The 15,884-nt window shown below is 31.7% G+C and overlaps 1 protein-coding gene across 2 annotated transcripts; it reads right to left on the bottom strand.

The window, feature by feature from the left end:
• Positions 1–771: 771 nt before the first annotated feature.
• Positions 772–6,473, bottom strand: LOC111883845 (uncharacterized). Of its 2 annotated transcripts, XM_023880175.3 has the most exons (15): positions 6,321–6,473; positions 6,118–6,247; positions 4,898–4,953; positions 4,630–4,804; positions 4,416–4,517; positions 4,253–4,324; positions 4,033–4,149; positions 3,824–3,901; positions 2,724–2,786; positions 2,520–2,616; positions 2,362–2,440; positions 2,057–2,268; positions 1,830–1,975; positions 1,629–1,751; positions 772–1,302 (listed from the first exon to the last, which is right to left on the bottom strand). In XM_023880175.3, the coding sequence occupies exons 2-15, from the start codon at positions 6,211–6,213 to the stop codon at positions 1,150–1,152; spliced, it is 1,569 nt and encodes a 522-aa protein (XP_023735943.1). In that variant the 5' UTR covers positions 6,214–6,247; positions 6,321–6,473; the 3' UTR covers positions 772–1,149. The 2 variants fall into 2 exon arrangements, with proteins under 2 accessions (XP_023735943.1, XP_023735942.1); XM_023880174.3 differs by having other exon boundaries at positions 6,118–6,469.
• Positions 6,474–15,884: the final 9,411 nt, after the last annotated feature.

Below are 15,884 nucleotides of genomic sequence, written 5' to 3'. Positions count from 1 at the left end.
GTTTGTTAGATAGAGGAACCGGTTTGAAGCAAATTGACAAAACCACCTTAAGATGATTCCATAGTAAAGAATTGGCGATGGATTATGTCTAACGCAAAAACATTATTGGGCTTGCGATTTCTAAAGTTTGGGAGGTGTTTTTGTTGAGATCATTTTTGATTGATATGAAATTGTTGTGTGTTGTGTATAGAGAAAGAAAAGAATGGTGTAAAAAAATGAACATAAAAATATGGTATTTATAGGTAAAAAAAAAGTTTTTTAAAAAATATAGTCATTCAACGGCTACTTCTTCTCCTCTTCTCCCATTCGTCGTTCTCCATTGCTCTCCTGAGCACAAGACTCAACGACCACGATAAACAAGGGTGGCGTGCAAGGACCACTATCATGGCCACGTAGACCACGACCCATCTCATGGCTGATATACATGTAGGTCTTAATGGTAATGACATGGCACCCATCACTATAGTGGTTAATCATATTGAAATCACCACATGTTCGAAACCAGGTAGATACAAGTTAGCAAATCCTATCATATCACAGTTGACGCTACACAGAATTCAATATCAGTTTGTCTAGTTGAATTATATTGGTGTAATGAGAACCAAAAAAAATACAATCTATCTTTTTTTTCTAAATTCTCTCTTCCTTATTCCTTAACACACAACAAATACAATCTATCTTTATGAACCCGAAAAGAAGATTTTTTTTTTTTTTGAAAGAGCAGATTCTGTTAGAACTAATTGAATGACTTACTGTATAATGATAAAACAGTTGTGTATCAAAACATGATGCAAATTTTCCTTTAACAAAATGAGTCTTACAATAATAAAATTAGGACTTGGATGCAAATAGTAGTTCCTTTTAAATTACACAACAATTAAATTTACAAGATACAAAACCAAGCCAAGCCAGATAAAAACGAATAACACTACAGTCTCCTACAGCTACATCTGAATCTGAAGCTGAAGAATCAATCAATTGAATTTTAATCTTTTTTTTCTTTAAAAATAAACCAAAAGAATGCCTAAGTTCATGGATGATTAAAATTCACCAATCAACCATATATAAATGGGGGGATAAATCATATTACCTGGTGACATTTTGCTCACCATAAATGTTTTCTTTTTTCTTTTTTCTTTTTCTTTTTTTTTAGACATCGTATTTTTTTGGTTGTCTCCAGTGGGCCAGACCTCTTGATAAAGAACCAAGAATTGAAATCTTGCTTTGCGCTCCTTTCCTTGCGTATAAACGTTTCGCTGCCAAATCTGAAAACTTCTTGCCTTTTTCCATTGTTCTTTCAATCTATAGATATAAGTTAACAAATACATATGTTTAGAGTAAATTACATTTTTGGTCCCTGAGTAAAGTTGATTATTGCAATTTAGGTCCCAGTAAGCTTCCTCTTATTGGTCCATGTCCCATGTGAAATGACTACTTTTGGTCCCTAAGTATAGCTTATTTTTGCAATTTTGGTCCCAAAAATAGTCATATTGCTTGGAAAAAACTTTTTGGTACCAAAATTAATGTTACGAAAACCTCATCCAAGGACCAAAATTGCAAAAGAAAACTTTTTGAGGACCAAAAACGTAATTCACTCTTGAAATAAATACCAAATCTAATAATCTGACCTTGTGTATTTTTCCATTTCTCAAATGGTATCGGATTCCCGACCAATTGATAGATTGAGAAAAATGTGAACGGATAGCAGAAATCGGGTATAAGAAGTTATCCACCACCATTGCAACAAACACCTGTGTGTGCTCATATATATATTTAATTAACTAAAAATTTATAAAAATTGTGTAAAGTTTTATAAAACTAAAACTTACCAAACACCAATTATAAGCACTGAGTGAAAGAGGAGGTGCCTCGGGTGACAACATGTTGCATAGTCTGACTTCTATTCTTGTTAAATTCCACATTGAAAGAAGTTCAATTGCTGTGCATGTCACTAGGCATCCCACCAGAATCAACCCTAGTAAAAAAAATTTAAAAATCAAAAATAGAAAATAGAAATAATGTTTTTTAAAAATAGTAAAAGGAAACGTGAGGTTACCTTTAGGGTTGAGAGGAGATTCTTCAGCTACCTTTTCCTTCATGTAAAATCTTAAAGCAGCTATAACATGAAAGAATGCCATAACATATGGAGCTACGAATCCCCAAGATAAGTAGCAGTGGACAGAAAATAATGCTCTGTTCATTACCCAATTTATATATGTTGTGTATGACTCCAACACAAATGTTTGTTTTCTCAAATAATTCCAGTACCTATTTTTTTTTTTTTAAAAAAAAAAATAATAAGAATTTATTAAATTGAGGTTATTGGTTTTTAGATATTGAATTTCAATTTTTTTTTCAAACCTTGAAAAAGTGAGATCACTAGCAAGTGGATGAGGGAAAACAGCAACAGGAGGTGATGTGATAAGCCTTTTATGAGCACCTGTTGAAATAAATAGATAAATAATTAATAACAGAATAAACAAATAATAGAAAAATAGGAAAATAGGAAAATGTATTACTAGCTATGGCAGCAAGAGTCATGTCATCAGAGTATCCACCATCACTAAGCTGTGAGACAACACCATGTTTATCAGTTCTGAAATCGTCTGCATGCATCTGTGAAAAAATAAATGGAAAAAGAAGAAAGTATAAATTGTTATTAATTAATAAATTGAAATTTAATTAAGGTGGTCAAAGCAAGGGTCAAAGTCAAAGGTTCTTGCCATCATGCATCCTCCCCAAAGAAAGAATGTCCTTCCACCAGTTGCAAATCCCATTGAACATGGCTGTATACAAAATGATGTTTAGTTGAATATGAATAGGTATAACTAAATGTAATAAATAGCAATGTACTTTTATGTATTTGTGTGTTATAGTTTCATTTTTATTTTCTTTTAAGGGATTGTAGTATGAAAGATCTAAATAATTATAGGATTATACATTTGAGGGATTTTTTCTTAGGGTTAATCTCAAAAAAGACCTTATATTTTGTGTTTTTTCTGGATTAAACCTTGAATTTATTTTTTGCCTGAACAAAAAAAAAAACCTTGTATTTTTTGTTTTTCCTGATTTGGCCCTTTTAGTCATTTTTTGACAAAAAAAATGTAAAATGTGAGGGTTTTTTCGAGAAAAACTAAAAAAATGAGGGTTTATTTGGAATCATTTAGAAAGGTTGAAGGGTTTTTTCAGAAAAAATTACAAAGTTGAGGGCTTTATTTGAAAAAATAAAAAATACAAGGTCTATTTCAGTCAAAAAATAAATTTGAGGTTTAATCAAGAAAAAAACACAAAATATAAGGTTTTTTTTAGATTAAAGAAAAAACATCATAAATGGTCCTTGTGCTTTCCAGAAATCTGCCATATAGTCCCTAAGTTTAAAAAACCTCACAGATGGTCCCTGTGGTTTCAAAACTTTTAATGTTTGGTCCTTATTGTTCGCTCCATTAACTGAAGGGCATTTTCGTCATTTCATTAACACAGGTATATTAAATAATTATATTTTATTTTTTCTTTTTTTTAAATAACAAAAAACTTCATAAATGGTCCTTGTGGTAGTGAAATGACGAAAATGCCCTTCAGTTAACAAACAAAACTTAACAGAGTGAGCAATAAGGACCAAACATTAAAAGTTCTGAAACCACAGGGACCATCTGTGGGGTAGGGACACAAGGACCATTTATGATGTTTTTTCATAATTCTATTATAAAATTGTACTTCAAAACTTTCTGATTAACACATTGTGCTATGATGCTATAAATTATACAAAGCATGTCATTAAATTAGCCATTTGTAAACACAAATACAAAGCTTTATTGAGGCTTACCATGTGATATTCATAGATACAGTAACTTCCCAAACTTCCAGAAGGTAAATCAAGAGGGTAACCAGTTTGAATAAATATCTGCATAAAGTAGATAAATACAAGTTAAGAAAAACAAAGTTTTTGAAAACAAAAACTTAAAAAATATCTAAATATAAAAATTAAGTACCATCTATTATCAATGTGCATCACAGCATGATTATTGATTATACCTCAGGTCTCTTTTCCATCTCTGCAGTGAGTGCTCCAACTGATCCAGGATGCAGCCTGACATCATCATCTAGAAACAACACATATTTGCTCCCTTTATGCATTTTTTCCACTCCAACCTGATAATTAAATCATCATAATACAATATAAGTTATGTGTAATATGATTCAATGTTTTTCAAGAAGAAATATATATATATATAAAGATTGGTTTGCCGCATACCAATTGATTATGAATTTTCTGACTACATGTTGTGGATGGACCAGCTATGATTATTCTGGCATCAACATCATCCTGCACACATGAAAAAAAAAATATACAATAAAAAAAAATAAGAGAGATTCGAAATAAGTAAAATGTTTGTGTTACAAATAGTGAAACATACCTTAAAGTCTAGGAGTAATCTAGATACAGCATGATAAGCTGGATCTTCAGTGCTATCCACAACAAAAAGGAACTCCAAAGGGCCACCATAAAGGGAGGTTAACTGTATGTAGAGATCCATTATCCATTTATTATTATCAATTATCATATGTACGAATAAAAATTAGAAGAAAAAAATATATATATCTCCAGTTTCAAAGTTCAAAGTAACAAACCTGTGTTCTCCAGTTGTGTAGATTGTGTTCACCGAAGCCTTTCAAGGGCATTACAACAGTGACACCTGGCAATTGGATCTGTTTTGAGTGCTCAAGATCATGAAGATCATGGCTAAGAAATGCAAAGTCATTCCCATCTTTCATACATTTCTTCATCTGTCTTATTTCTCTGTTTCTGCAAGAGAAAGAATATTGTTTGATCAATATATGAAAAGGGTCTTGTTGTAAATGCCATATAAATATTATATTATGATCACCAGTTTGATACCTTACATAAGCTGCACCAGCCCATCCAGCAGCCAAAAGTAAGCATATTACATATCCCTGCAGCATCAATATTTATTTCCCCATATTAAAGATCATAGTAAAAACATAAAAGTGCATTAAGCAACATAATCTTAATTCTCATAATCTTTGAACACAAGAGATAAGATAGTTCTTTACAAACTATCACTAGTCCATTACCATCTTATGGCTAACAATTAACTTTAAAACAAGAAAACCAAGGGTGATTCTATAGTGTATGGCTATGAAAACCTCTCTTAATTCCAAGTACTTCACATAGGTTATGTGTACAACAAACCCTAAATTATGGAGTATCTCTTTCACCATGGCATTTAGGTTGACTGAACAAAGGAAAGATCTGGATAAGCAATTAGCAATAGGGTGATTTCTGGGCTTAGCATTCCACAAAGTTGTTGGATTGGTTTATATTTAAATCTTACATAACTGATATATATTTCAAATTACTGATAAATACACAGATGAAAAGAAAATTGTCACAATGTTATTTTATTCTTGCAGACCAGCAAGAGAGGGAAAATTAAGGTAAAACATGCAAAGAAGATTGAAGTGCTAACTTTATGAAATCCCTAAACAACAATGAACAAACACGTCAATTTTGCAGAAATTTACTTCCTCTGTTCAACAAAAATAAAAGTCATATCATTTTACTTTGAGTTCTCACAGTCACAGACTAAATTTTCACTCCAAGATTCATAATTTAAACCTCAAAATAATCGCAAGAACTGCATTACACCTTATAACAAAAACAACAGATAGAATTATGTTGGTAATCAGTTAAAAAAACATGGTCTAAATCGTATTTCCATCTGAAAGGTACTATTCTGAACCTAATATATGTTTGTTAGGCAACTTGACTATAACAAAACCAAGTTTTCTAATTGAAGAGAACTAAAAACACTTTCTGACGATGTTAACTCAAACTGTAGTAAACTTATTTTTGAAATGCATCAACTCATACAACAAGTAATTTCGAACAAAATCCAAGTTTTCTGAACAAATAGAGCCCTAATTATCATGTATTTAAACGCAAAAATCCATCATAAGCATTGTACATGAGTATAATAATAATCACCAGATCCATGGAACACAAAGTAGAATCGAACTATAACAATGAACTAAAACTAAAACAAATCCTTATCTTGAGCAAAATCGTAGAAGATATAGAATTGACAAAATCCGAACCTGGATCTGAACAAATACAGCGAAAGGAGTACACAATGCTCTGCTGGCGGAGAACAACAACGAATCAATCGAGTCTAGCGGCGACATAACCTCCATATAATAGCTCCGTCACGACTTATTTGAGTGTAATCTATGAGATAAATCCGGTAACGTTAGAGTAAAATCAATGACGACAGAGTTTAAGACGAAGAAGAAAGAAGGACCTCGAATAATAGCTAAAGAATAAATAATTTATAGTGTGTTCCTTTCTCTCTCTCAGATCGCCATGATCGAAGAAGAAAGGACAGTGATGGAAGAGAGAGAAGAAAAGAGAGAGAAAAGGGTAAAATGTGGAGACCGCGTAATTTATATTTCAAAGGACAGGTCAGGTTGTGGGATTAGAGAAGAGTCCGTCACGCTATCAACAATGTTGTGGGTCCCGATCTATATATTGCTATGCGGGTTGGCTGGTCCCAATTTGGAACCCGAACCAAATTAATAAATAAAAGTAGAAAAAAAATTAGGTATATATATTTTCTTAAATTTTGTATTTATTTTTTATTATCATTTATTATGAAAAAATTTTATAATATTTTTTATATCATAGAATTATTATAATAATTAAAATGGTCATTTTATTTGTACATCTAAATTGATAGAACTTCAAGTTTTAAAATGTTGGAATATCGTCATTTTGACAAAGATCCATGCATTGATTGTTCAGTTTTTGTTATGGTTGATTGTTATCATTGGAGGATATTTGAGACATTATTTTTGATATTTTGATATTTAAGAATGTCATATATCGTGTTTTGATATTTAATGGCATATACGATATTTGGATGTTTAAGTATGATATATATTATATGTCAATGTTTATGAAAAGGTAAATATGATTTTTAGAAATTAAGATGAGAAAATATGATATTTTGATGTTTAGAAAAGATATATACGAAATTCTTCTAAAAATAAAATATCAACTCATTTAATATTTATAGTTTAGTTTTTTTAGAACGAAATTTTTAATCTACTTCTAAACTACTCATAAATCCACATATATTCTAGATAGACTTGAACAATCGATCTTAAGAAAGAATGATACAACTTAACATTGATAACTAGAAGCCCTTTGATATTTCTAATTTAGTAGTTGTTAACATCGATATGATTTATCATTTCCTATATAATATCATATATTATTTAATGTAAATAGCATCTTACATACTAGAATGGTTTCTCATTTAATTTAAGAGTTTGATAGATTATACATATATAATGTAGGTAATGAGAAATCATTTCAGAACTTAGATGTTATTTTATAAAATACATGTGATATCATGTGTGTGGTTATATAATAAGTAATGTCAGTTGTAACTTTATCAAACTAAAAATATGAGGTCATAGTGGTCGTAGTGGAAGTTTTATTTAAAAAACCATGTCACTTTTATTGAAGGAATAAAATATAATGATTAAATCGTAAAATAACAAAATATAATGGTTTATACTCATATTGCTCTTATGTTAATTTGGAAACTACAAACTTATAATATGTAGTTTCTATTTTATAAATCTAAAGATGGTTTTATTTCAGTTTTTAATCGAATTGCATCAAATCAATACCTAATTTCAATAAATAACTTGAAGCGGAATGAAAACAAGCATCCAAAAAAATAGACACATAGTACTAATATAGATGATGTTTTTTCAATTTTGTGGTTCAATTTAATTCTTCAATTTTGTAGGTAGATAGAGTAATCGTGTGGTTAAAATAAAATTTAAAAAAAAAAAAATAGCATATTGTTTGCACAAATACATAATAATGTTATTGGATGAATGAGGATACTTAGTATAATAAGTAAATTAGAACACAATAAAGAGAAAGACGTTAATTAAAGAAGTAAGAATAACCTATTGGATTGATAAACTATATAAAAAGAAAACAAACATACATAAACACATATATCACATGGTAAGATAGAAAGAATATTCGTATATTCGTTTAACATTATATTTAGTATTGGTATGGAAAACATGAAGCATATTTAGTTTTCACATACAAAAAAATTCATGAGCAATGATTAGGATGGAGGGATTCCTTCCTTCCCAATCCATTCAACCCAGTGTCACATCAACGTCACATTAGTATTTTTCACTCCTCTCTCTTCCATCTTTCTTAACCCACCATACATAGAAATTTTATCTTTCTCAACCCATTCAATCCACTTAATTTTTTATTTTAAAATAAACACAAACTAATAAAAATTATACAAAATTAATTTGCATAATATTAAAAATATACAAAATAATTTAAAAACTAATTAAATAGCATACAAAATTGATTTGGTACAAGTTTTGATGCATAATGCACAAGTGATTAGTGCATGAGTTGAAATGATATATACGGGTTAGTGAAGCCGCATATGTAACTCACTCAACCTAAAAGTGTCAACCCGCTCAAGAAGGTTTCATACATTGGAGGTACTGTCGGTACCTCCCACAAAATTTTTCATGATACCCTCCTCCCTTATATAAAAGGAAATTGAGTAATCTAATTTTTATAAAGAGTAAATTACTAAAATCGTCCATATGGTTTGGTCAAAATTACACGTTTGGTCCCTAAATTTTTTTTTACACTCGGGTCGTCCCTGTGGTTTGATTTTGTTGCGTTTTTCGTCCCTATGGTTTGGTCAAAATTGCACATTTGGTCCCTAACTTTATGTATGTAAGGGACGAAAAACGCAACAAAATCAAACCACAGGGACGATCCGAGTGCAAAAAAAAAGTTAGGGACCAAACGTGTAATTTTGACCAAACCATAAGGACGATTTCAGTAATTTATTCTTTTATAAATGAAGTGTGTGTGTGTGTGTGTGTGTGTGTGTATATATATATATATATATATATATATAGAGAGAGAGAGAGAGAGAGAAAAAAAAAATGATCATTTGAGAACTTATAGTTTCCCGAGAACCTGAGAACTAATTTTAGGCCCTAAGATCAAAAAAATAAAGGGTTAAGATCAATTGTGGCATTTTTGTAAATAAATGGAAAAAAATGACACGGGGTTATCTTGATTTTTTTGATGCAAGGGTGTTATTGGAACTAAAATATCAAATTAAATGTCATCCCTAATTCTAAGAACGTCAAATCTTTTTCTCTCTCTCAAAACCCAACGTCGCACCTCTGTATCGTGAGAGATCTCTCCCCTTTCTCCGTCTGTAATGGATTCTAATCCCGACTAAGTTCCCATTGTGTTGTCAAAGTCGATGGTGCTTCAGATTACACAAATTACTTTATCAAATCCCGACTAAACTGTCTGTGATTGTCGGTTTATCTTTAGGAATCATGATTCGTATTTCATATTTACCCTAATATCTTTCATATGTCGATTCTGCAAACGAAATTAACGATTTCAAATCAAATTTCCGTAAACTAGTTGACGATTGATCTACAACTTGGAATGGGCATCGCGTAAGCATTCAGAGCAGTAGATGTCATTGATGTTCTTGACCACCATATCAGACGATTTATTTTACTCCTATAAGTGTTGAGCCTCATCGATCACGGCCATATTTTTCTTCGATTCTGATGCCAGCGAGTCCGCCTCCCCCCTCAACTAAAATCGGTGAGTCATCTCCTCCAAAATAGACGTTGATGATCTTCTTGACCTCAACATATTCACTGAAATTATTAATATGTTCTGATTTCTTTTGCAGTGAATCCCCAAAAGCTACAAATGATACATCTGCATTTCAGAAAAAGGTTCAAATGACTTAATATTTCTTGTATGCATCTCCTTGTTTGTGAAAGTGTAGTTATAGTGATGCTTTGATCAGATCATGTTTCGTTTACAGATCATGTTTTGTTTGCCATTTTTTATCTTGAAATGACGAAACTGACCTTGTATGTGAATCCAATTAACAGGTTATTCTTATATCACATTCAGAATCATCTGGTTCCCTGGATTGCTTATTTGGTGATGAGCATGATGTAAGTAGTTGGAGCACTAACCCTAGAAATGTTTCTGTAAAATAAGTAAGTTTCTGGTTTCATGATTCTGATGTTTTATTTATTTGTTAATATGTGTAGAAAATGATTCCATTATATTTGTTAGTTTTAGACTTTTATCTTCATCAGAGTTTGTTATCAATCTGCTAAAAATACTTACTATGCAATATCTTGATGAAGGTTGCAATGGCATTGATGACAAAAAGGCTTCCTTACTAATGATGAACTTCACTATTGATGAAGTCGAGTTTGCAATGAACAGACTTGGTATTGTAATTTGTATTTATTTTAAATAATACAAAATATATTTTACCAATTTGTTTTTCTTCTCATGATTCTTAATATGTGAAGATGCTCCTGTGAACGAACTTGTAGATTTCATCTTTGCTGCTCAGTTAGCTAATGCAAATGATAAAAGAATCAGTGTTGAATTTCAGAAAAAGGTTTGGTTGTTCCACCATTAGTCTATCCTTAATCCTTGTAAGTGAGGTCATTTTGTTCTAAAACAGGATATGCTTATTATAATTGCAGAAAAACTATGGAGTGGGCTTGAACATTTTGTATTTGATTGGTCGATCAATGCTGACAGGTAAGCACAAGTTATCCTCGGAAACTTGAAGATATCTAGTTGATGTGCTCATTGATTTCAAGTGGTATAATTGGAATTATGTCATGTAGTGTTGTGTTTATTTGATAAATTTGCTCATTACAAGGTTGTAAGTCAGGTTGAATATCCTTTATTGGCTAATTTGAGGGGGCTCCTTCTAGACCTAGTTGCACGACTTGTGGGTGCTCTATCACAGATGAGGTGATTGGTAAATTTGGTCTTTTTTTTTCTTACTATTTGTTTATTGATGCCTACGACTGAAGTGCATTTTAGAAGAAATCAATGCATGTTTTGTTTATTTGTTTATTGATGCCCAATCAACCACTTATGCATATTCAATATTAGATTGTGCAACTGAAATTCGCCTCTAATTGCCATGTTCTCCTTTTCTTTTCATGGTAGTTAGAAAGGGTTGCAAGTTAGTTGGATGTGGTACTGTTGTACCTATTCTTGAAGTTTCTAATGATGATCTTTCTAACATTGTTGACATAAAATGATGAATGGATATTTGTTTGAACTGGAATTCGTAATCGTCGAGTTCTTACAGGTTAGTTTGACTTAATGCATAAAGAACAACTTAATATGAAACTTGAGGCGAATGAGTCTTTCCCAATTCCCATTAAGTCCCTAAATTTTTATAAATTTGTCCTCATCTTGTCCACACAATAACAAGATTGTCTTCATGTTAAGCCACATGAAAGAGATTGGAAGAGAAAATTGTATAATGAGTTCAACACTTTAATTTGGATAACTATGATTGCTTCTTTTTTACTTAGCTAAATTTATAAAAAGTTTAACATTGTAATTACATGTGATTCACATGTAAATCACATGTGATTCACATGTAAATCACATGTGATTCACATATGAATCACATTTGATTCACATGTAATTCATATGTGAATTCAATGTGATTCACATGTAAATCACATATGAATTACATATAATTCACACGTAAATCACATGTAATTCACATATGAATTCACATGTGATTCACATGTAATTCACATATGAATTACATGTGATTCACATGTAAATCACATATGAATTACACGTGATTCACATGTAATTCACATATGAATTGTAATTTACATATGAATTACATGTGATTATCATGTGATTCACATGTAAATCACATATGAATTGCATGTAATTCACATATGAATTACATGTGATACACATGTAAATCAGATATGATTCACATGTAATTCACATATGTATTTTTGTGAATGTTTTTGCATCAATCAATTTCTTTTTAATTTTCTTGTAGATTTGCAAGAAATTGTGGTGAATATTGAAGAGGTGGAAAATGATAAATTGAAGAAAATATGGAAATATTGACACGAAGACATGAAAACGCTTTGAAATTTATAGCATTTTTTTATTTTTTATATTTTATTTTATATCAAAGAAAATATTTGTATTATTATGTTTATAGATTAATTAATAAATATGAGATATGTTGTGATTTACTTACGAATATTATAGTATAAGAAATGTACATATGTACATTTGAAAAAATATGCACATATGCACCTAAAAATTTACTTTTTTTATTAAAAAATGCAGTTTTTTTGTTAAATATAGTTTTTTCTGAAAAAAAAAATGTAACTTTCTTTAAAAAAACTTAACAGTTTTTTTTTTAAATTGCAGTTTTCTTTAAAAAATTGCAGTTTTCTTGAAAAAAAACTGCAGTTTTTTTTTTAAAAAAAATCGCAGTTATTTTATAAAAATATTTTTTCAAATTTTTTTTTTAAAATCATGTTTTCTATAAAAAATTAAAAAATCAACATTCAAAAAAAACGAAAAATACTATTTTAAAAAAATATATATATATATGAAAATTTGATTCATGATATAATTTTTTAGACATTTATATTAATATCTTACATAACACAAAAAAATTAAACATTAAATGAGATTGGTAAGATGACGAATTGACGATCATATCCTTAATGAATTAATTTTGATTCAACGCTCCACTTTTAGTTCTCCGGTTCTCGAGAAACTATGAGTTCTCAACCAATTTCAATATATATATATATATATATATATATATATATATATATATATATATATATATATATATATATATTCCGGAATATAATATTCCGGAGAAGTCTCTGGAACACTGGAGTAGTATTCCGGACAGTCGTTCCGGAAGAAGTTTTTTTTTTTTTTTTTTTTGTGTGTGTGTGAAATATAAGTTCTTTTTTGTATAAGTTTTGTTCCTAAAAAATCTAAATTGCAAATATGTTCTTAAAAAAAATACTAATAAATACATAAACTTAAGGGATCTCTAAACTTAAAGGATTTGTTTAAAATAATATTACAATGTTCAAATGGTCTCTATCTTGTACCCCAAAAATTTTTGTTGGTCGTTTACAATATGGCATTACCCATGGACCTCTTTTACCCTCTGTAACATATGATTTCTCGACAATCAACATCTATAAGAATTGATAGTTTCATTTTATTTACTTCTTTTTATAGTTTATTTTAGTGTATTTCATTCATAACTTAGCTAATCTTCATGTATATTTTTCTTTTTGTTATTTTATGTCTATTTCGGGTACTTTCTAGTTTCGTGAGCTTTATTGCAGATTTCAAGGAGACTAGCGGAGCGGGAATGTTCGGGACGTATGGAAAGCAATTAGATTTAGAGGACAACAAGGATTATGGGTTTGATGACTAGTGGAGTTGATGCATAGAGTGTGCTAGTGGCTATGGAGCTTGAGGAAAATTGGACCTTGAATTTAGAAGAAAATGGTGAATTTTCGAGCATGTGGAGATTATTGATCGGGAGAATATGTGACCTATGGATTATTTGGGTAAGCCAGATTAGGCTTAAATTGAAGAAAACATGAAGAATATTGGGTTACAAGCTTAGTGGATTCGTTTTGGGCCAGTGGGCTAAGTCAATTAAATCTCAAATCACAAAAGAAACCAATTCAACACGCTAGTTGCCTGCACAACATCACACGGGTCGCACAAGGCCCTGCAGGGGCATTTCCGAGAATTCTTGTTTTGAGTTATATGGGGAAGGTTGGTGTGCCACTTTTCCAGACTTCTTTACATCCTACTTTGGAGCACTTTCTCTGGATATTTTGAAGACTTTGAAGGCCAAAAACACTTGAAGAACATCATCTTTTCATCTCTAGTTTTGCTACATGTTTGGTACATTTTACTTTAGTTTTAGTTTCTTGAGTTTAGCCATGCTAGGCTAAACTAATCTTGGTTGACTTTGGTGAAATCCTTTGAATGTTTGTTAAATGTTGAAGACTCCATGAACTTGTTCTTAAATCTTTATGAGAATGTTTTGTGTTTTAACATCTTATTACTACCTGTATGTTTTCATTCATGAGTTTAAATGTGCTTGTGGTGATTAGTTGGCTAATTTCTTGATTAAGTAAAGGATCCTCAAATTAGCAAGCAGCAAATGATTTTTGTGTTGGTTTTACTTTACACAATCATAAAAACATTTTCTCCAACATGGAAGTAAAAGCATTTGACTCCTCTTGGATTTGGAGACTTTTTGGTTCTTAATGCTAGTTGACTTTCACTATGTAACATCCAGATTTTCAGGTATATCATGGTAAGAGTAAAATCTGAGAATTATGGGGCGACTCGACGAGTTGTGAGTCCAACTCGTCGAGTAAATGAGTATCCACATGGGTTTAATGAACGGACTCAACGAGTCAGTGTGCCGACTCGCCGAGTAGGTGTTGGGTAGTGAAACCCTAAATCCCTGGGTTTGGGGCCTATATAAAGAAAGTTATAGTCTCATTTGCGGCTCATGAGTTGCCCAACTTCACTAAGAGAAACCCTAGTCGCCTTTTTGAGCTAAAGAGAGAATGATGAGCTTATATCGAGTATTTTGGTACATCTTTGGAGGGGAAGAGATGGAATCCAAGCAAGGAACAAGAAGAGGTTGTTAAATATGTTTCTTGGCATCCAAGAGCTTCTATAAAATGTGAAAAGTTCATACCTTTATCATTCTTGTGGTTAGATCTCTTGATTTTGGAAGGTTAGGGTTTATGTTACCTTTATTTTGGGTTTTGAGCTTGTAGAGTTATCTTGAGGTTTAGACCTCTGATATGGACCTTGTGAGGTCCCTAGAGTCCAAAGGTCCCAACTTTATTCACCCATATGAAGGATATTGTGCTTAACACATTGTGAGAACATGTTTTGGTATGTTGGAGCAAAAAACAACCATGCATGAACGTAAAGATTGAAGCTTTACGTGACAATGGGGACTTGGGATACTAGATCTAGTGTTTGGAGTAGTAGAGTTGCTTTGAATCGTCTGAATGAGAAATCAGATTGAAGGGACTCGCCGAGTCTATGAGCTGACTCGACGAGTCGGCTGGAGTTTTTCCCCGATGGGTTTGGATATGGGTGACTCGGCGAGTTGCCAAGATAACTCGACGAGTCAAGGTGGATTTTTGTGATATTACAGAAGAAACAAGGGGACTCGAAGAGTCACATAGATGCACTCGGCGATTCGGGTCAAACATGAACTGTTGACTCGAGTTTGACTTCTGTTGACTTTAGGGTTTGGTCATAATGAGTAATGGAGACCATGAAGGGGTAAAATGGTCTTTTACCTAATCCAGGAGTTAGAGAAAGAGAGGGAAACCTATTGGTATTGAGTATGAATAGAGTATTAATTAGAGATATTTATCCTATGTGATAGGCGGAGGCTAGTTCGAGATTTTTGTGTGCGAGATTATCACTTTTAAGCTTTCGAGGTGAGTCTTCTCATTATAATTTACCTAGAGTGGTACTTATGTGTGACCAGAGGGTCTCATGTGCTTACAGTGAGTATTATGTTATCATGCCTTATGTTTTGTGAATCATTCTGTGCATTATGTCTTTGTGATTTATGCTATGCGGAGCTTTACAGACCGGACCAGAGGGTCCAACGAGCTGTGGGACTGGAGGGTCCCACTGAGACACATTGACCGGAGGGTCTTACAGTAATATAGCCTCGAGTGGCTAATCAGCTGTGTGTGTGTGGTATCTTGGGGAACTCACTAAGCTTCGTGCTTACCGTGTTATGTGTTATGTGTTTCAGGTTTTTATCAGAATCGCGGGAAGGCGCTGTCTTGATTGTACACACCAGAGAAGAAGCTATATTTTGAGGATCCTGGATTGTTAGCTAAATAATTAT

The sequence above is a fragment of the Lactuca sativa genome, chromosome 7 (assembly GCF_002870075.4).
Source record: "Lactuca sativa cultivar Salinas chromosome 7, Lsat_Salinas_v11, whole genome shotgun sequence".
Lineage (NCBI taxonomy): Eukaryota > Viridiplantae > Streptophyta > Magnoliopsida > Asterales > Asteraceae > Lactuca > Lactuca sativa.
This window is presented reverse-complemented; position numbering and strand designations above follow the sequence as displayed.

Excerpts from the sequence above, each read along its gene's own strand:
- LOC111883845 (XM_023880175.3), bottom strand. The coding sequence starts at position 6,213 with ATGGAGGTTATGTCGCCGCTAGACTCGATTGATTCGTTGTTGTTCTCC. Across the intron at positions 3,902-4,032 it reads AGATGGAAAAGAGACCTGAG|ATATTTATTCAAACTGGTTA; the intron begins GTATAATCAATA and ends TACTTTATGCAG. Across the intron at positions 2,441-2,519 it reads GACTCTTGCTGCCATAGCTA|GTGCTCATAAAAGGCTTATC; the intron begins GTAATACATTTT and ends TTATTTCAACAG.